General features: G+C 49.0%; 1 protein-coding gene across 1 annotated transcript in view; it reads left to right on the top strand.

Moving 5' to 3' along the window:
• The window catches only part of NPM1 (nucleophosmin 1), a 56,223-nt gene that overhangs the window by 3,347 nt on the left and 30,473 nt on the right, over window positions 1–22,403 (top strand). The window contains exons 2-6 of the mRNA XM_075344463.1: window positions 3,319–3,401; window positions 4,744–4,863; window positions 6,760–6,853; window positions 9,069–9,181; window positions 9,262–9,368. Coding sequence (XP_075200578.1) covers window positions 3,319–3,401; window positions 4,744–4,863; window positions 6,760–6,853; window positions 9,069–9,181; window positions 9,262–9,368 — 517 coding nt within the window. The remainder of the gene's footprint in view (window positions 1–3,318; window positions 3,402–4,743; window positions 4,864–6,759; window positions 6,854–9,068; window positions 9,182–9,261; window positions 9,369–22,403) is intronic.

Here is a 22,403-nt window from a genome sequence, read left to right as displayed (position 1 = left end):
GCGGGTTCGCGCGGCCCTTCCCTACCCCCTTGCCCACGGCGGGTTCGCGCGGCCCTTCCCTACCCCCTTGCCCACGGCGGGTTCGCGCGGCCCTTCCCTACCCCCTTGCCCACGGCGGGTTCGCGCGGCCCTTCCCTACCCCCTTGCCCACGGCGGGTTCGCGCGGCCCTTCCCTACCCCCTTGCCCACGGCGGGTTCGCGCGGCCCTTCCCTACCCCCTTGCCCACGGCGGGTTCGCGCGGCCCTTCCCTACCCCCTTGCCCACGGCGGGTTCGCGCGGCCCTTCCCTACCCCCTTGCCCACGGCGGGTTCGCGCGGCCCTTCCCTACCCCCTTGCCCACGGCGGGTTCGCGCGGCCCTTCCCTACCCCCTTGCCCACGGCGGGTTCGCGCGGCCCTTCCCTACCCCCTTGCCCACGGCGGGTTCGCGCGGCCCTTCCCTACCCCCTTGCCCACGGCGGGTTCGCGCGGCCCTTCCCTACCCCCTTGCCCACGGCGGGTTCGCGCGGCCCTTCCCTACCCCCTTGCCCACGGCGGGTTCGCGCGGCCCTTCCCTACCCCCTTGCCCACGGCGGGTTCGCGCGGCCCTTCCCTACCCCCTTGCCCACGGCGGGTTCGCGCGGCCCTTCCCTACCCCCTTGCCCACGGCGGGCTCGCGCGTCCCTTCCCTACCCCCTTGCCCACGGCGGGCTCGCGCGTCTTTCTCCCTACCCCCTTGCCCACGGCGGGTTCGCGCGTCCCTTCCCTACCCCCCCCCCGGCGGGTTCGCGCGTCTTTCTCCCTACCCCCCCACCCCCCCCCGGCGGGTTCGCGCGTCCCTTCCCTACCCCCCCCACGGCGGGTTCGCGTGTCTTTCTCCCCCCCCCCCCCGGCTCGCGCGCCTGCCCCCCCCCGTCCACGGTGGGCTCGCGCGCCTGCCCCCCCCCCCCTGTCCATGGCGTGCTCGCGTGTCTACCCCCCCTTCACCCGTCTTCTCTTGGTAGCAGCAGGCTTGTCCCCTCCTATGCCACACTTCCCACCTTGTCAAGGGCGGGCTTCTCCACTGCCCCCTGTGTCCATTACACACTACATATCAGGGGCATATTTCTAAGATTATCTCGGCACAGGAACTTTTTTTTTTCTTAAACACATGCAATTGTGGAGATTATGCCAAGATCTATTGATTAAAATGAACTTAAAAATGAACTTTGTTCTTGGGTAACCCCCCCCCCCCCCCTTTTATTGCTGTCCTTGATTTCAGCAAAATGGATCTAGTGGAAAGTTCCCTTCATTGTGGTCGTCCATTACTGACAACCTTTGTTAAATACTATATTCTGAAGTGATTTAAAGGGGTATTCCCATCTCCAAGATCATATCCTAATATGTAGTAGGTGTAATAATATTACCAAATACCTCTAATTAGAAATGTAGTATAGTTCTCCCGATTCACTGTCTCTTACCGCTCCTGATATAGCCATGTCTCTTACCTCAGGTGCAGGGCATTGCAGGACCTTGGGTATGGTTATGACCGTGCAAATGGTTAACTGTTCATCAACTGACCCCTGGCTGTCATGACACCCCATCGGCCTCACACTGGAACATCAAGACATGGAGTCGTACGTTTCCCACCAACACGTGTTAAATCCTGCTGTCAGACATTGACTCTGGATTTAAAGGGAATGAATCGGCAGAATTTTGCTATATAAAGTAAAGCCAATGCCATACTGGCGCTAGGATGCTGAATACAATGATGCCTTCATGCTGCATCTTAGTGCATCTTTTTATCCTGTGGTCATAGAAATGCAGCTTGTGGCCCAGAAAACGCATTTAAGAACACATGCGTTCTTGCTGCGTTTTTGTTAATGTGTTTAAGAAAAATGCATAAAGTAGAAACACAATAGGTTTGGATAGTTGATATAGCTAGAATAAATTGAACAAATAGAGAGGATAGAAAGAAATAACAGAATAGCTCGATAGCTTGGCCAGCTGTTTTTTTTTTTTTTTTTAAATGACATGGGCCCCCCCCCATTTTTCATATCCAGCACAGCAGCAGCAGGGGATTGGATCCCGCAGATTTTTTTAAAGTTTGATTTATTTAAAAAAGACGTCCCCCCCCCCCCCCCTCCCAATTTTTCTAATACCAGCCAAGGTACAGCAGACAACTGGGTCTAATATTAGTGTGGGAAGCGCCATGGTTGTTTGGACTTTTCCAGCCAAACAATTGCAGCTGCCCCAGAATTGGTGCATCCATTAGATACGCCAATCCTGGCGCTCGACCCAGCTTTTCCCGTTGCCCTGGTGCGGTGGCAATCGCGGTAATAAGGAGTTAATGGCAGCTCACAGCTGCTACTATGCCCTAGATTAGTAATGGGAGGTGTCTGAGACACCCCATCACTAATCTGTAAGTGAAAGTAAAGAAACACCCAAAAAATCCTTTATTTGAAATAAAAGACAAAAAAGCATACTCTTTCACCACTTTATTAACCTCCAAAACACCCCTGAAGCTCTGACTTAATCCACATGAGGTCCCATGACGATTCAGCTCTGCTACATAGAACATGACTGCCCACTGTGAGGGTCAGGCAGAGACTGAGCTGCGATCAGCGGTGACGTCACTCAGGGTAGCTGTTGCCAGAGCTGAAGGTTCCACTGTCCACCTGTGACCGCAAATCACCTGAGTGACGTAGCCACTGAGTGCACAGCTACAGCCTATTTTTAGGCTAGGGGTCGCCCAATAATGGCCGTTGACTGATCTCCAATCCACTTACACCTGTTAGAGGCACATGTCGGCTAATCAGATAAGCTGACACGTGGAGGGAAAGATATGGGCTCAGTGTTTGAGCCGGAGTCAAAGCCAGTAACACAACCTTTTACATACCAGTATGTCATATGTTAACCACAATATAAATTACATGTACATCATTGCCGTGGTTCCTTCTGTGGAGGGGGCTCAAGATGGGCGCCCACCACATGTTGTAGATACTGGATAGTGTGTATAGCTGGCATTTGTCTTGACATCTCCTGGTGCTTTGTTAGCTCCTTATGGCTCTTTCTGGTGTAATTGCGGGGGTTACCAGGACAGCTAAGGTCCTGTTGAAGGACATCCATCATTACCATCTTGGTTCTCCTCTGCTATATGCTGAGCTTCAAAGGAGACTATATTTTTTGCTATAATCTGCTGCATTTCAAAGAAAATGATACATAACTGAATCATACAACTGGGATTAAGCAGCATGGATCAGCTGCCAGGTTCCCTTTAAGCGGATTGCTGCTGTTGGGTAAATGCTGGCTTTGTGTTCTCTTGCTTGCAAGCCTTTTCACTAATATTTTTGCTTTGTAGGGTGTGAACTCAAGACAGACAAGAAGGAGTATGCATTTAAAGTGGATGATAACGAGAGTGAGCATCAGTTGTCACTGAGGACGGTACGTATGGGATCTGTATATTGGCAGTGCAGGATGTGTATGGGTTAATATGTAGTTGTGTAAATGTCTGGTTTACTCTATAATGGAACATTTGAGAAGCTTTTAGATGCAGGTACTATATGGGCTTAGCACTTGTGGTGGTACTGTATATTGGCTTGGTTTTCAAATGGTTGAATGCAGTTCTTTTCTGGCAAATTGAAATTCAACAATAAAATAAACTGTTATTGGTGGTAACAACGGATCTGCTTGGTTTTCGGCCCCATAGGGTACATATCTGACCCTTAAAGGGAGCCCCAAAATGCATTGTAAGTTAACAGTAATGTTGTAGGGGGCTTACAACCAAAAGCATGTTGCATACTGGAGGGCTCCCTTGTGTCTGATGGACTGTGCGCTCTTCCCAGAGGGCTCTGTTTGAATGTTCCTGGCTTGTGTGCGCATACATACTGGCTGTGTCCGACAGCATGTGCTTAGTGGTCCGGCACATTCACCTTCCGGTCTAATTTCTTCTGCTTGCTGGTGATCAGTATCCTTCTGGTTTATATTAGTGTAATGAGTGGTGTCAAAAGTAAAGACAAGGAGGACCATGTGGTTGTGTTTAGGCAGCTGCCTTGGAAGCAAGCACTGACCATCAGAAGGGAGGTATAATATAAAATATAATGTATCTGAAATTGCTTAACTGGACCTATGATGTACGTTTTCATCATAAATAATTACAGTATGAAGCAAGCAGAGGAGTTGCGCCTCCTTCATATGCAGCAGATGCTGGCTGATGTGTAGCCAGTGTCTGCCTTTACAATTAGAGCAAGCTCTGCGCACTGTAGTAGCTTAACCCCTTGATTGTCTTCATCAATCACTGTAGCAGGGGATTGATGCTTTCCCATGGCTTCTGGGTTTTCCATCTAGGTACTCCTGTGAAGCTCAGTCATAAAGTTCCATAGATCTGTCATTTTGTCTCCAAACTGCATGCAAAGTCAGAATCTCTACTGGCTAAAACGGTACAAAGGTATTTTACCTGCAAAGTCAGAGACACCTGAAGTTTTGTGCCCTTTTTTTAAATCCCTTGCAGAGTTGGTGGAGAGAGAAAATCTGCAGCATGTCAACTTTCTGCATTTTTCACCATTGTAAGCAATGAAATACACATGCCAAAACGCCTTTTATTGCTCTGTTTTTCTGCCAAGAGGTGCTGAAATGGTGTAGAAATGTCTGCAACAAAGTACTCAACGTGTGCACATAGTGTAATAGAGGACATAAGTGTAATATACAGAGTGTAGCAAATGTGCCTAAAGCTCAGTGCACCCTCTTATTATACCCAACTGTATATATGCCTTGGTTTGCTTTTCAGGTTAGCTTGGGTGCTGGCGCTAAAGATGAACTGCACATTGTTGAGGCAGAAGGATTGAACTATGAAGGAAAACAGTTGAAGATCATTCTTGCGTCCCTGAGACCATCTGTCCAGCCTACGGTGAGTATTGATGTATAGAGGATCTGGTCATAAGTGTATAGATTCAAATTTAAAATGTGTCCATATATTTAATGGCACCTCTACTCTTAAATATTCTGCTGTTTTTCCAGAAGATTCCATGAGTGTGCATGTTTAGGTTGGTCCATACAGTTTCCAACCATTGATCGAATGATTTATACGATTGGGAAAAATACTCATAATGTAGATTAGTAGTATATGATTGCATTGTGATTTGTTTACTTATAGTTAAGAAAATTTGGAAAAATGTAGGAAATAATCCTTGCATGGTACTGGTAGCATTACGCAATTGTTTTGCAGATCTTGGTTAAATATCGCTTAAAGGCTTATTTTCCCCCGAAAAATAAAATAAAAAAATATATATTATTAATATAATATATCATTTTTAGTTGTGTGTGTGTGTGTGTATACTAAATAAATAAATTTAATTTTATTTATTTTTTTTTCCTATCCGTTGAATCTGTCTTGCTGATCTCTGGGTGTTCGACTATTTGCACCCCCTGTCATTGAGATCAGATAATTTGAGCTTTGGAAATAACCCCCTGCAGAGCCCTGCTCTGAATGGAGCAGAAATGAGCATACTCTGCCTTTCCTCCCTTCATAGTGTATGGGATCGCGCACAGTGCTTGGGTATTTTTAGCAGTACCATTGGCGATGAATGAGTGCAGGCCGGGCATATGCAGTTATGTTCCAGGATGGGTCTCTGAGACTCCTATTCATGGGGTCCTTGAGCTCGTATCACCAGAAGTTCCCCTAGTCAGACCCCTAACAATCATCTAAACACTTGTTATCCCTTTGATGGATGATGGTTTTTTTTATCTTTTTGAGGGGGGAGGATTACATCAGTTTACTACTCATTGTCCCAGACTCGTTGCCATGATTTTGAGCTGTACTATGTCATTTTCTTAGACCATGAATGGAACAGCAGCATTCATGTGCAACCATACTGTTCGAACCTTAATTTTCAGTGAGAAGGATAGGAGGCGTGCGGTACTGTTATATTGATTCATAGTGTCCCAACAGTGATATAAACTGTAAGACCTCTAAGTTTCATTAACCAGCAGCATACATTTTTAAACTACTTTCCACACTTTGCACTTGTTAAGCTTTGCCACATGCTAACACTTAAATCTTTGTAAGAACGGCTGCAGATAGTCATCTAAGTGATAGTTGGATTCAGGATGTCTTTCCTTATATTATGCTGATGAGGTAGCACAAACCTGCTGACAGATTGCCTTTAATGCAATAAATGTTTGACATTGCATGATTTAATGCGATGCGATGTGTTCCATTTTGTTTGTTATAACTGTTCTATTTACAAAATTTGAAAACCTAATACAAATTATTAAATCATAAAGCAATAAATGTTACCAAGTATAAAAGGCATACGTTGCCAATGTATGTAAAGCGCTGTGGCGTTAATAGCGCTATATAAATGAATAAATTTATTATCTCAACTTTCAAAAGGAAAATTAATATAGTGCAGGCCTACACAATTTTTTTTTTTTTTTCTAAATCCCTCTGTTAGAGGTTTTTGCTGTTTACCCACAGCACAAGACCGTGCCATACTAAGAGGCAATGTGCCACTAGTTTGCAGTTTGCTATGAGTCAGCGTTTGCAGTTTCAGTACTAGTTAGTAAGACTAGTTAAGAGCGATAAGCAGGACCTTGCCTGTGCTGTAGGTGAACAGCAAAAACCTCTATTAGTGACTTAAACAGCCAATTTCGCAGATAAATTCATTAATAAAATAGCTGTGCACTTTATTAATCGAAACTGGTGGGTTAGTGATCTTATGGTGTTGGGGCGTCATTGAATCTGTTTAGCCTAAGGCTACCGTGAAAAATGTTATATACATTATAATTTTTTAATGTGTTTTAGGTTTCACTTGGCGGATTTGAAATCACCCCCCCTGTGACTATTCGTCTGAAATCTGGGTCCGGTCCTGTGTATGTCAGTGGACAGCATCTCGTTGGTATGTGGCCTGCAGTATTTATTTTCCTTTTTGAATGGAGGAGTAAGAAATCTAAGAAATCGTTGTAATATTTCAGACCGTTTTTAATTGTGGACTCCAGTGTTACCTAGAGAATGCAGATGAATCAAACTTTACAATGGCTTCTTTTGTTACAGAACCTACATTTTAGGCTTAGCATGTCCTTTGCTACCTGTATTACCCCCTCTCCTCTCTCCACCCCCCCCAATTCAGGAAGAAAATGGGAGTGTTAGTGTGTGTCATACCAGGGTGGGCCCATGATGGGGACATGTATATCAGGAAGATAGATATAGAGGCCTATAGAGGCCTCCCCCATAAAATACTTAGTCATTCAAAAGATATAAAAATACCCACATTAGTCAGAGCGGGGTAAGATAATCATTGTGTACCTATATGGGATAGTAGTGGGTGTGACAGTTGTCACCCTATTTCTTTCCCTCTTAATCAACCCCTACCTAACCATGGAGAGGCACCGTGCGTATGATAGATAGGTGCCCCTTGTTCCTACTACTCTGACCCTATACTTATCCCTCCTCTATCCTACTCAAAATAATCTTATACCGTAATCATAAAGAGAAGAGAAAGATATAGAGGAAAGGAAAGATTACTTAATTCTTGATGATCATATACATAACACACACAACCCAACACTTTACATCTATGACAGAGGTATCCAGCCCGGGATCAGAGACCTTTTGCCACCAATAGGAAGCTTCCTTGGTTGGCCACACAAACCCAATGGCCACCATATGTTACTAGGGTTCAACGGTCCACATAGTTACGTTGGACCCTATTGTAAGTATTTAGGGGGTCCTAATTTTTATTGGTATTTTAGGTGTTGATTTCGTTATTCACATAGAGAACCAGTGGACCCTAGCAATCTAGGGTGGCCATTGGGTTAGTGTGGCCAACCAAAGAAGCTTCCTATTGGTGGCAAAAGGTTTCTGATCCTGAGCTGGATACCGCGATCATAAATGTAGTGTTGGGTTGTGTGATGTATATGATCATCAAGAATTAATTATTTCCTTTCCTCTATATCTTTCTCTTATCTTACCACCTCTATGACTAAGGTATAAGATTATTTTGCGTAGGATAGAGGAGTGATAAGTATAGGGTCAGAGTTGTAGGAACAAGGGGCACCTTTCTATCATACGGTGCCTCTCCATGGTTAGGTAGGGGTTGATTAACACTAGAAGTCCCTGAAATTTCGAGCTCTATGGGTTCTAAAGGTAGAAATGTTAAATGTCCCCTCTCTGGGACTTCTAGTGTTGAGGCAATGAAATAGGGTGACAACTGTCACACCCACTCCTACCCCATATAGGTACTCTGATTATCTTACCCTGTTCTGACTAATGTGGGTGTTTTTATATGTTTTGAATGACTATTAAAGTATTTTATGGGGGTAAATGAGTTTTTGTTTAATGAGGACCCCCTCAGTATCCAAAAATCGTTTTGATAAAATGTATATCAGGAAGGGGCCCAATTTGGGCAACAGGATTCCCCCCATGTGCGCCATGACCAAATTTTTTTGCTTCAATTTTTTCACATTTTCCTCAATCAAAACATAAATTACAAGTTTATTTACAGTTTATCACCTATTCTGCATTGGATAGGGGATAACGTTCTGATACATTGATGTATGACTACTGTGACCTCCGCTGATCCTGAGCAAAGCGGTTCTAAAGAGCCCTTTGTGAATGGATCGGTGGTAGACCACGCTCGCTGCCACTCCTCCATTAGCTCTAAATGGGGACTGGTGGAAAAAGCTGAGCGCTGCACTTTGTCTTCGATGCTTTCATGTGAATGAATGTTGCGGATTTGAGCATGATCGACCACTGTGCCGTTCACACCGGGCTTGGTTCTCTGGATCGGTGGCGGTCTGTGGTCGGGCTTTTGCTGATCGGCAGTTTTTCCCTGTCCCATGAATAGGGGAACATTTTCAAATTATGAATACCCCTTTAATTTCTTTAATTTGTCTAACCTCCCACACTGCATCTTATTCTTTAATCTGCCTGAAATGGCAATTTGTAATACTTGCATGAGATCCTCCAGTGGCTTTATAGAAATGAAGGCTACCACCTTTCACAACTTTGCGATGGGAGACCCAATAGTCATTCTAATTGCCACATTATTAGGAATAATTGTGTAGTGAAATCCTTTTCTTTGTAGCCTTATAACCTTCTAATAATGTTTTCAGCATTAGAAGATTTGGGCTCATCAGATGAAGAGGAGGATGAAGATGAAGAAGAAACCACAGAAACCACAAAGAATGCAAAAAGGCCTGCAGCTTTACCATCTAAGATTCCACAGGTATGGTCGCTTTCAATTTTTATTTACCCTTCCATTGTGTTTGTAGAAAACTTAACCACCAGTTTGCTGATTTTAAATAGAAAAAGATCAAGTTAGATGAAGATGACGATGATGACGACGACGACGACGATGATGATGATGACGACGATGAGGATGATGATGATGATGACGACGATGAGGATGATGAGTAAGTTTCATGACTGCGAAAAGTTACTTGGCATATTAAAGGAACATGGCTTTTCTTTTTCGCTCTATTGGGAGACCCAGACAATTGGGTTGTATAGGCTATGCCTCCGGAGGCCGCACAAAGTACTACACTTAAAATTGTTAAGCCCCTCCCCTTCTGCCTATACACCCCCCGTGCTCCCACGGGCTCCTCAGTTTTTTGCTTTGTGCGAAGGAGGTCAGACACGCACAGCACAGCTCCACAGATGGGTCAGCAGCAGCTGCTGACCATGTCGGATGGAAGACAAGTGGGCCCATATAGGGCCCCCAGCATGCTCCCTTCTCACCCCACTCTTGTCGGCGGTGTTGTTAAGGTTGAGGTATCCATTGCGGGTACGGAGGCTGGAGCCCACATGCTGCTTTCCTTCCCCATCCCCCTCAGGGCTCTGGGCGAAGTGGGATCCTATCGGTCTCCAGGCACTGAGACCGTGCTTCATCCACAACTCCTGTGGAGACTGCTGGATAGGAGCCGGGTACCGTTCAGGGACATGGCCCTGCTACTTGAAGGTACTCTGTATCCCTGTGGGGACTGCGCACGGCAACACCTCAGCTTTGCTGGGTGTGCTAGTGCACCGGGCCGCGGCGCTGACCGGGTTAAATGTGCCATTACACACTCAGCGTCGCTGAGTGTGTTTATATGTAGGGGCTACCGCGCTAACCGCCGCTGCCATGGGAAACTGCGGCGCGGCTGGGACTTGTAGTTCGCCGGGGACTTCGGCGTGTACCGCGCTTTTACGGCGGACACGCTTATACTCGAGTCCCCGGCTTGCTTGCGGCCTAGTTTTCCCTTTCTCCCGCCCTCAGCCCTGACAGGCAGGGGGAAGGGCGGGACGCTGCACGGAACGAGCAGCACTGAGGGCTGGAGTATGATTTGCATACTCCACCCCCCCTCACTGTGCACAGTGCGGGCACCAGTTCCCGCACTTTCTCGGCCACGCCCACGGCTCCCTCCTCTCGTCAGGACGCCGCAGCCATTCCTGTCAGCTCCTCCGACGCTGCAGAGAGGGATTAACCCTGGGAGACCCAGACACGGTCTCTGGTGGCCTCACAACCGTTTTAAAGCGGGTGGTAAGCAGCACCTGTTGGTGCTAGCCCCATGGTGCTGTAGTGTATTGATACATTATTTGTTTATAGTATATACTCTACACTGTATGAGCACAGTTCATTCTGGCTATATACCCTATTGTGTTACACAGGGAAAACAATAGCATGGCGCCCACAAAAGGCAGGGGTGCCAAAACACAGGCTTATTATGCTGCCTGCGCCGCATGTATGACCCCACTACCGGCAGGTTCCACTGACCCTCATTGTGTGCACTGTTCGGCCCCTGTGGCACTTATTCAGCCAGAGCCTCTGCTAAGAGGGGCCCAGGGGGAGCCACCTGTTGACACTGTCCAGGTGACGGGGACTGAGTTTGCAAAACTCTCTGAGACTATGGCTAAGATACTAGAAGCCTTGCAGTCCAGGCCGGTATCTCAGCAAAGGGACTCTGTTGAATCATTGTCCCCTGACCCCCCTCAGTTGGTCCAACAATGTCCTCCCGGGGTATCTCATACATCCCAGGCTGAGGGTTATGACTTAGACCCCAGTCCCAGACCGAATAAGCGGGCTCGCTTAGAATTTCCCTCGACATCATATTGTTCAGGGTCTCAGCGGGGGGAATCTCTGGTTGATGATGCGGAGACAGCTGATCAGGATTCTGATCCTGAGGGCGCTCTCAATCTTAATACTCCAGACGGGGACGCCATAGTGAACGATCTTATTGCGTCCATCAATCAAATGCTGGATATCTCTCCCTCAGCTCCTCCGGCGGAGGAGTCAGTGTCTCAGCAGGAGAAATTCCGTTTCAGGTTCCCCAAGCGTACACCGAGTATGTTTCTAGACCACTCTGATTTCAGAGAGGCAGTCCAGAATCACCATGCTTGTCCAGATAAGCGTTTTTCTAAGCGCCTTAAGGATACACGTTATCTTTTTCCCCCTGACGTGGTTAAAGGTTGGACTCAGTGTCCCAAAGTGGATCCTCCAATCTCCAGACTGGCGGCTAGATCCATACTTGCAGTGGAAGATGGGGCCTCGCTCAAAGATGCCACTGACAGGCAGATGGAGCTCTGGTTGAAATCCATCTATGAAGCTATCGGAGCTTCTTTTGCCCCAGCATTCGCAGCCGTATGGGCGCTACAAGCTATCTCAGCAGGTCAGGCGCAAATTGAAGCGGCCGCGCCACAAGTGGCATCCATTACCACCCAGACCTCGGCAATTGCGTCTTACGCTATGAATGCTGTCCTGGACTCTGCGAGCCGTACGGCGGTTGCGGTCGCCAATTCGGTGGTACTCCGCAGGGCCTTGTGGCTACGGGAATGGAAGGCAGATTCTGCTTCCAAAAAGCGCTTAACCAGTTTGCCAATTTCTGGCGACAGGCTGTTTGGCGAGCGTCTGGATGAAATCATCAAACAATCCAAGGGAAAGGATACATCCTTACCCCAGCCCAAACAGAACATACCCCAACAGAGGAGAGGGCAGTCGAGGTTTCGGTCCTTTCGGGGCGCGGGCAGGTCCCAATTCTCCTCGTCCAAAGGGTCTCAGAAGGAACAAAGGAACTCTGATGCATGGCGGTCTAAGTCACGTCCTAAAAAGACCACCGGAGGCGCCGCTAACAAAGCGGCTTCCTCATGACTTTCGACCTCCTCTAGTAGCATCCTCGGTCGGTGGCAGGCTCTCCCGCTTTTGCGACACCTGGCTGCCACAAATAAAAGACCGCTGGGTGAGAGACATTCTGTCTCACGGTTACAAGATAGAGTTCACCTCTCGTCCCCCGACTCGCTTCTTCAGGTCATCCCCGCCTCCCGAGCGAGCCGAGGCTCTTCTGCAGGCGCTGGGCACTCTGAAGGCGGAAGGAGTGGTGGTCCCTGTTCCTCTTCAGCAACAGAGCCACGGTTTTTACTCCAACTTGTTTGTGGTCCCAAAGAAGGACGGGTCTTTCCGCCCGGTCCTGGACCTGAAACTGCTCAACAAACACGTAAAAACCCGACGGTTCAGGATGGAATCCCTCCGCTCCGTCATCGCCTCAATGTCCCAAGGAGATTTCCTTGCATCGATCGATATCAAAGATGCTTATCTCCACGTACCGATTGCTCCAGAGCACCAGCGCTTCTTGCGCTTCGCCATAGGAAACAAACACCTGCAATTTGTGGCACTGCCGTTCGGCCTGTCAACAGCCCCACGGGTTTTTACCAAGGTGATGGCTACTGTAGTAGCGCTCCTACACTCGCAGGGTCACTCGGTGATTCCGTATTTGGACGATCTGCTGATCAAGGCACCATCTCAAGAGGCATGCCAACGCAGCCTCGACGCTACCCTGGAGACTCTCCAGGGTTTCGGGTGGATCATCAATTTTCCAAAGTCAAATCTGACACCGGCCCAATCGCTGACATATCTTGGCATGGAGTTTCATACCCTCTCAGCGATAGTGAAGCTTCCGCTGATCAAGCAGCAGGCACTACAGAAAGGGGTACAATCTCTCCTTCAAGGCCAGTCACACCCCTTGAGGCGCCTCATGCACTTCCTGGGGAAGATGGTGGCAGCAATGGAGGCAGTCCCTTTCGCGCAGTTTCACCTGCGTCCCCTTCAATGAGACATCTTACGCAAATGGGACAGGAAGCCGACGTCCCTCGACAGGAACGTCTCCCTCTCTCAGGAGACCAAAGCTTCCCTTCGGTGGTGGCTCCTTCCCACTTCATTATCGAAGGGGAAATCCTTCCTACCCCCATCCTGGGAAGTAGTCACGACGGACGCGAGTCTGTCAGGGTGGGGAGCGGTTTTTCTCCACCACAGGGCTCAGGGTACGTGGACCCAGCAAGAGTCCTCGCTTCAGATCAATGTTCTGGAAATACGGGCAGTGTATCTTGCCCTGAAAGCGTTCCAGCAGTGGTTGAAGGGCAAGCAGATCCGAATTCAGTCGGACAACTCCACAGCGGTGGCATAAATCAACCACCAAGGCGGCACACGCAGCCGGCAAGCCTTCCAGGAAGTCCGGCGGATTTTGATGTGGGTGGAAGCCACGGCCTCCACCATATCCGCAGTTCACATCCCAGGCGTGGAAAACTGGGAAGCAGATTATCTCAGTCGCCAGGGCATGGACGCAGGGGAATGGTCCCTTCACCCGGACGTGTTTCAGGAGATCTGTTGCCGCTGGGGGGTGCCAGACGTCGACCTCATGGCGTCCCGGCACAACAACAAGGTACCAATGTTCATGGCACGGTCTCAAGATCCCAGAGCTCTGGCGGCAGACGCCTTAGTTCAGGATTGGTCGCAGTTTCAGCTCCCTTATGCGTTTCCTCCGCTGGCACTGTTGCCCAGAGTGTTACGCAAGATCAGGGCCGAATGCCGCCGCGTCATCCTCGTCGCTCCAGACTGGCCGAGGCGGTCGTGGTACCCGGATCTGTGGCATCTCACGGTCGGCCAACCGTGGGCACTACCAGACCGACCAGACTTGCTATCTCAAGGGCCGTTTTTCCATCTGAATTCTGCGGCCCTCAACCTGACTGTGTGGCCATTGAGTCCTGGATCCTAGCGTCTTCAGGGTTATCTCAAGACGTCATTGCCACTATGAGACAAGCTAGGAAACCAACGTCCGCTAAAATCTACCACAGGACGTGGAAAATTTTCCTGTCGTGGTGTTCTGCTCAGGGTATTTCTCCCTGGCCTTTTGCCTTGCCCGCTTTTCTGTCCTTCCTTCAATCTGGACTGGAAAAGGGTTTGTCGCTCGGCTCTCTTAAGGGACAAGTCTCAGCGCTGTCTGTGTTTTTCCAGAAGCGCCTAGCCAGACTTCCACAGGTACGCACGTTCCTGCAGGGGGTTTGTCACATCGTCCCTCCTTACAAGCGGCCGTTAGAACCCTGGGATCTGAACAGGGTGCTGATGGTTCTTCAGAAACCACCATTCGAGCCAATGAGGGATATTCCTCTCTCACGCCTTTCGCAGAAAGTGTTTTTTCTAGTAGCAGTCACTTCACTTCGGAGAGTGTCTGAGCTAGCAGCGCTTTCATGCAAAACCCCTTTCCTGGTGTTTCACCAGGACAAGGTGGTTCTACGTCCGGTTCCGGAATTTCTCCCTAAGGTGGTATCCCCCTTTCATCTCAATCAGGATATCTCCTTACCTTCTTTTTGTCCTCATCCAGTTCACCAATGTGAAAAGGATTTGCACTTGTTAGATCTGGTGAGAGCACTCAGAATCTACATTTCTCGTACGGCGCTCCTGCGCCGCTCGGATGCACTCTTTGTCCTTGTCGCTGGCCAGCGTAAAGGGTCACAGGCTTCCAAATCAACCCTGGCTCGGTGGATCAAGGAGCCAATTATCGAAGCTTACCGTTCGGCTGGGCTTCCGGTTCCCTCAGGGCTGAAGGCCCATTCTACCAGAGCCGTGGGCGCGTCCTGGGCTTTGAGGCACCAGGCTACGGCTCAGCAGGTGTGTCAGGCGGCTACCTGGTCGAGTCTGCACACTTTCACGAAGCACTATCAAGTGCATACCTATGCTTCGGCGGATGCCAGCCTAGGTAGACGAGTCCTTCAGGCGGCGGTTGCCCACCTGTAGGAAGAGGCCGTTTTACGGCTCTCTTACGAGGTATTATTTTACCCACCCAGGGACTGCTTTTGGACGTCCCAATTGTCTGGGTCTCCCAATAGAGCGAAAAAGAAGGGAATTTTGTTTACTTACCGTAAATTCCTTTTCTTTTTCGCTCCTAATTGGGAGACCCAGACAAGTGGGTGTATAGCTATTGCCTCCGGAGGCCACACAAAGTATTACACTTAAAAGTGTAAGGCCCCTCCCCTTCTGGCTATACACCCCCAGTGGGATCACTGGCTCACCAGTTTTGTGCTTTGTGCGAAGGAGGCAACACATCCACGCATAGCTCCACTGTTTAGTCAGCAGCAGCTGCTGACTATGTCGGATGGAAGAAAAGAGGGCCCATACAGGGCTCCCAGCATGCTCCCTTCTCACCCCACTTCATGTCGGAGGTGTTTGTTAAGGTTGAGGTACCCATTGCGGGTACGGAGGCTGGAGCCCACATGCTGCTTCCTTCCCCATCCCTTTTTACAGGGCTCTGGGTGAAGTGGGATTCTATCGGTCTCCAGGCACTGAGACCGTGCTCCATCCACAGCCCCTGGTATCTGCTGGACATGGAGCGGAGTATCTTCAGGGACATGGCCCTGCTACATGGAGGTACTCTGTGTCCCTGTGGGGACCGCGCAGACACACGGCAGCACTGCTGGGTGTGTTAGTGCGCCAGGGACAGCGGCGCTGTCCGCACTAGTGCCATCGCACACCACAGCGTTGCTGGGTGTGTTAGTGTATTGGGTGACTACTGCGCTAACCGCCGCTGCCATTTTTATTTAAGGCGCCGCTGGGATTTGTGGTGCGCCGGGGACTTCCGCGCCGGCCAGCACTGATATGCCGGCCGCGCTTATTAACTCGAGTCCCCGGCTTCTGGGCCTAGTCTCCCTTCGTTACCGCCCACAGGCCTGACAGTCAGGGTAGGGGCGTGACGCTGCATAGCACAGCAGCGCTGAGAGCTGGAGTATGTTTTGCATACTCCACCCCTCTCACTGTGTGCACTGTGAAACCGGATTCCCGCACTTTCTCAGGCACGCCCACGGCTTCCTTCTCTACAAGGACGCCGGCAGCCATTAGTGTCAGTTTCTGTACGATACAGAGACAAGTGTGGAAGACCCTGGCATTCTGTTAGTCACACAATCGCTGCAACAGGCGTTAAGCAGCACCTGTGGTGCTAACCCCACTAGTGCAGAAGTGCACTTATAGATATGCTTGTACTATATACATTGCACTGTTTGGTCGCACGATTGTATATACCCTCCTGGATTGTGCGGAGGAGTTATCAGCATATTCTCTGTGTAAAACAAAGGTGCAGAACCACATGTTTTTCTATGCAGCCGGTACAGCATGTACGGCTATACGGCCGGCAGGTTACATAGACCCCCATTATATCCAACTCAGCCGGAGTCTCTGCTAATGGCCAGAGGATGAGGACAGTGTCTGCAGTATTTACTGACAGATTTTCTGAGACTATGGCTATGATACTAGAAGCCTAGCAGTCCGGACATGTCTCTCACAACATGGGCACTGTTGAATCATTGATCCATGGCCCCCCTCAGTGTGAACAACTAACAGCTCCGGGAATGTCACACGCATCCCAGAGTCACGGCTCTGCACAGACGTCAGTCCCAGACAGCCTAAGCGGGCTCACTATGAGCGGCCCTCGGTTTCATCAGGGTCCTAGCAGAAGGACTCTCTGTGTAATGAGGCGGAAGTAGCGGCTCAGGATTCTGATCCTGAGACCGCTCTCAATCTGGATACACCTAATGGTGACGCCATAGTGAATAATCTTATAGCGTCCATCAATAGAATGTTGGTTATTTCTCACCCAGCTCCTCCAGTGGAGGAGTCAGCTTCACGTATTTTTCTGGACCACTCTGCCTTCAGAGAGGCAGTCCAGGAACACCACACTTATCCAGATATGCGCTTCTCCAAACGGCTTAGGATACACGTTATCCCTGCCCCCTGACGTGGTCAAGGACTGGACCCAGTGTCCCAAGCGGCATCCTCCAATCTCCAGGCTTGTAGCTAGATCCATAGTTGCAGTGGGAGATGGAGCTGCACTTAAAGATGCCACTGACAGACAGATGGATCTCTGGTCTAAATCCATCTATGAGACTGTCGGCGCACCGTTGGCTCCAGCATTCTCACCCTTGGGGCACTCCAAGCTATTTCAGCTTGTCTTACACAGATTGACAAGGTTACACGTACATCTGTGCCGCAGGTGGCATCCTTAACCTCTCAAATGTCTGCATTTGTTTCTTACGCGATTCAGGTTGCCCTAGACTCTGCGAACCGTACGGCAGTAGCCTCCGCTGCTCCGTGTTTTTAAGCAGAGCCTGGTCTGCTCGTTAAGTGAATGGAAGGCAGATTCTGCTTCCAAAAAAGGTTGCTTAACCAGTTGCCTTTTTCTGCTGACCGACTGTTTGGTGAGCGTTTGGATGTAACCATTAAACAGTCCAGGGGTAAGGATTCATCCTTTCCTCAGCCCGGACACAACAAACCCCAACAGAGCAGGAGGCAGTCGTGGTTTCGGTCTTTTCGAGGCTCGGGCAGGTCCCATTTTTCCTCGTCCAATGTGGACTCAAAAGGATCAGAGGAGCTCAGATTCTTGGCGGGCTCAGTCACGCCCAAAAAAGAGACAGTCTGAAAACCCGCTTCCAAGGCGGCTTCCTCATGACTTGCGGCCTCCTCTCTCCGCATCCTCGGTCGGTAGCAGGCTCACCCGCCTTGGCGATATTTAGCTGCCATAGGTCAATGACCGTTGGGTGTGAGACATTCTGTCTCACGGGTACAGGATAGAGCTCACTTCTCGTCCTCCAACTCGATTCTTCAGAACTTCTCCACCTCCCGGCCGAGCCGCTGCTCTTCTGCAAACAGGGTGCACTCTATAGGCAGAAAGAGTGATGACCCCCGTTCCTCTTCAGGAACAAGGTCACGGTTTTTACCCCAAATTATTTGCGGTGCCTATAAGAACGGGCCGTTCCGTCCCGTTCTGGATCTAAAACTGCTCAGCAAGCTCGTGGACACCAGGCGGTTCCGGATGGAATCCCTCCGCCATGTCATCGCCTCAATGTCCCAAGGAGATTTCCTAGCATCATTAGGCATCAAGGATGCTTATCCACACGTGCCGATTGATCCAGAGCACTAGCGTTTCTACGCTTCGTTATAGGAGACGAACACCTTCTGTTCGTAGCTCTACCTTCCGGCTAGCGACAGTCCCACTGGTCTTCGCCAAGGTCAGGGCAGCAGTAGTCACAGTCCTGCACTCTCAGGGTCACTCTGTGATCCCATATTTAGACGATCTACTTGTCAAGGCACTCTCTTAGGAAACATGCCGACACTGCCCGAACGTTGCGCTGGAGACTCTCTAGAGTTTTGGGTGGATCATCAACTTTTTGAAGTCAGATCCGACCCCGACCCTATCGCTAACATATCTAGGCATGGAGTTTCATACTCTCTCAGCGATAGTGAAGCTTCCGCTAGACAAACAGCATTCACTACGGGCTGCAATCTCTTCTTTAAGAACCAGTCGCACACATTGAGACGCCTCATGCACTTCCTACGTAAGATGGTAGCAATGGAGGCAGTTCTTTTCGCGCAGTTTCATCTGCGTCCACTACAATGTGACATTCTCCGCCAATGGGACGGGGAGTCGACCTCCCTCAACAGAGTCGTCTTTCTTTCTCAGGCGGCCAAGGAATCTCTACGGTGGTGGCTTCTTCCCACCTCATGGTCAAAAAGAAGGTCCTTCCTATCCCCATCCTGGGCGATAGTTACGACAGACGCGAGTCTCAGGGTGGGGAGCAGTTTTTCTCCACCACAGCGCTCAGGGTACGTGGACTCAGCAAGAGTCCACCCTTCAGATCAATGTTCTTGAACACAGAGCAGTGTATCTTGCCCTACAAACCTTCCAACAGCAGCTGGACAGCAAGCAAATCCGACTTCAGTCGGACAACTCCACAGCGGTGGCATACATCAACCACCAAGGAAGAACGCGCAACCGGCAAGCCTTCCAGGAAGTCCGGCAGGTTCTGATGTGGGTGGAAGACACGGCATCCACCATATCCACAGTTCACATCCCAGGCGTGGAAAACTAGGAAGCTGACTTCCTAAGTCGCCGGGGTGTGGCCGAAAGGGTATGGTCTCTTCACCCGGACGGGTTTCGGGAGATCTGGCGCCGCTGACAGAGGCCGGACGTCGTTCTAATGGCGTCACGGCACAACAACAATGTGCCAGCTTCATGGCACGGTTTCACAATCATCGAGCTCTGGCGGCAGACGCCTTAGTTCAGCATTGGTCGCAGTTCCAGCTACCTTATGTGCCACCTCTGGCATTGTTGCCCAGAGTGCTGCGCTAGATCAGAACCGACTGCGGCCGCGCCATCCTCGTCGCTACAGATTGGCCGAGGATGTTGTGGTTCCCGGTTCTGTGGTGCCTCATGGTAGGCTAACCGGGGGCACTACCAGACCAATCAGACTGGCTGTCTCAAGGGCCATTCTTCCATTTGAATTCTACGGCCCTCAACCTGATGGTGTGGCATTGAGTCCTGGAACCTAGTGTCGTCAGGATTACCTCAGGACGTGGTTGCCACCATGAGACAGGCTAGCATACCAACGTTCGCCAAGATTGACCACAGGACGTGGAAGATATTCTTATCTCGGTGCTCGGCGCAGGGTGTTTCTCCCTGGCCGGTTGCATCGTCTGTTTCCTTCCTTCCTGCAATCTAGGTTGGAAAAAGGGTTGTCGCTCAGTTCCCTTTAGGGACAAGTCTCAGCGCTATCTGTATTTTTTCAGAAACGACTTCCTCAGGTACGCACGTTCCTACGGGGAGTTTGTCGTCTCAGCACTCCGTACAAGCGGCCGTTAGAGCCCTGGGATCTGAACAAGGTTCTAATTGCTCTCCAGATGCCGCCTTTCGAGCCTTTGAAAGAGGTCTCCCTTCCCGCTTTTCTCGGGAAGTGGCCTTCTAGTAACGGTCTCGTCTCTTAGGAGAGTTTCCGAGCTAGCAACGCTCTCATACAAATCTCCCTTCCTGGTCCTTCACCAGGACAGGGTAGTTCTGCGTCCGATTCCGGAATTTCTCCCTAAGGTGGTATCCCACTTTCATATCAATCAGGATATCACCTCACCTTCTTTGTGTCCTCGTCCAGTCCATCAAGTTCAGAAGGATTTGCATCTGTTGGTTCTGGTGAGAGCACTCAGGTTCTACTTCCCGCATGGCGCTCCTGCGCCACCCGGATGCACTCTTTGTCCTTGTCGCTGGTCGGCGTAAACAGTCGCAAGCTTCTGAATCCACCCTGGCTAGGGGGATCGAGGAACCAATTCTTGAAACCTACAGTTCTACTGGGCTTCTGGTTCTCTCAAGGCTGAAGGCCCATTCTACCAGAGCCGTGGGTGCATCCTGGGCATTACGGCACCAGGCTACGGCTCAGCAGGTGTGTCAGGCACCTACCTGATTGAGTCTGCATACTTTTACCAAGCATTTTCAGGTGCATACCTACGCTTCGGCAGACGCCAGCCTAGGTAGATAAGTCCTTCAGGCGGCGATTGCCCACCTGTAGGAAAGGGCTGTTTGACGGCCCTATCACGAGGTATTCTTTTACCCACCCAGGGACTGCTTTTGGACGTCCCAATTGTCTGGGTCTCCCAATTAGGAGCGAAAAAGAAGGGAATTTTGTTTACTTACCGTAAATTCCTTTTCTTCTAGCTCCAATTGGGAGACCCAGCACCCGCCCTGTTTTCTCGGGGTTTTTCTGTTTTTTTCGGGTACACATGTTGTTCATGTGGTATGGTTCAGTTCTCCGATGTTTCCTCGGATTGAATTGGTCTTTAAACCAGTTATTGGCTTTCCTCCTTCTTGCTTTGGCACTAAAACTGGTGAGCCAGTGATCCCACTGGGGGTGTATAGCCAGAAGGGGAGGGGCCTTACACTTTTAAGTGTAATACTTTGTGTGGCCTCCGGAGGCAATAGCTATACACCCAATTGTCTGGGTCTCCCAATTGGAGCTAGAAGAAAAGGAATTTACGGTAAGTAAACAAAATTCCCTTCTTTCTTCTAGCTCTAATTGGGAGACCCAGCACCCGCCCCTGTTTTTTTGTGTACACATGTTGTTCATGTTGAATGGTTTCAGTTCTCCGTTATTCCTTCGGATTGAAGTTACTTTAAACCAGTTTATAATTCTTTTTCCTCCTTCTTGCTTTTGCACCAAAACTGAGGAGCCCGTGGGAGCACGGGGGGTGTATAGGCAGAAGGGGAGGGGCTTAACACTTTTAAGTGTAGTACTTTGTGCGGCCTCCGGAGGCATAGCCTATACAACCCAATTGTCTGGGTCTCCCAATTAGAGCTAGAAGAAAAGGAATTTACGGTAAGTAAACAAAATTCCCTTTTTTTTTAAAAAAAAAAAAAAGCTATTAAGCTATTAATCTGCAGATATAGGGTTAAACCCATTTCCCGATGACTGAAAAGCCTGAGCTGCCCAGAGGAGTGAAGATAATTTCCTCCTGGCAGTGGGGCTCTCAGTGCAGCAGTTGCATGGCGTCAGAACTTTATTAACCTGCTGATTAACCCCATATCCCCATATTAGCACTACTTTTGCATTGGTCAGAACATGGAAAGTGTTTGGGATCGACCCTATAAGCAATACAATATTGTGGCTAATATAATTGTCTTATTTCATGCCACGTATTTGTGATGTATTTTAAATGTCAGCTTGGTCTGTCAAAAAAATATTTAAAGCACAATGCCAGCGGGTTTCTTTTTTTTTATTATTTATTGCACAGCTGAAGTGGTGCTTTAAATGTAAGTCCCCCCACCCTGTTTTATACTCACCTGCCACTGTTTTAATCTTTTTCCAACGTCACTCTTCTGATTTGTGATGCTGGGAAAAAATAAAACCCGCTGGAGTGGTGCTAAACACAAACTTATCAAATGGGCGTTTGATTAGCATACTGTATACTAGTGTACAAATGCACATTGAGCTGCTAATTTGCTGGATAGCGGTCTGCTGTGCTTTCCACAATTTTTATCTTCTTTTTTTTTTTTTTACATTACACAATACATGATCTCCTAACATGCCATTATAAAAACTCATCCATTTTTTTTTTTTTTAAATGGGTGCAACACATTTTAAAAACATATTCTAAAATTCCATCTGTTTGCATCAGTTTTACAACAGATTGGTGTTCACAATATAAAAATGTTTAGCTATTTGAGATTATAAATGCGTGGTCACATTTGTGTGAAATGTCAGTGCTGGCCATGTTTTGTTTTTTTTGTATTGGAAAGCACAAAGTGTAAGTGCTCAGCATAGATCACTGGATAAATGTGAACTAATCCAAAGTATTCTATTAGGCTGCTTTCACACTACATTTTTTTAACGTGTGC

Source organism: Anomaloglossus baeobatrachus, chromosome 4 (genome assembly GCF_048569485.1).
Source record: "Anomaloglossus baeobatrachus isolate aAnoBae1 chromosome 4, aAnoBae1.hap1, whole genome shotgun sequence".
NCBI lineage: Eukaryota > Metazoa > Chordata > Amphibia > Anura > Aromobatidae > Anomaloglossus > Anomaloglossus baeobatrachus.
This window is presented reverse-complemented; position numbering and strand designations above follow the sequence as displayed.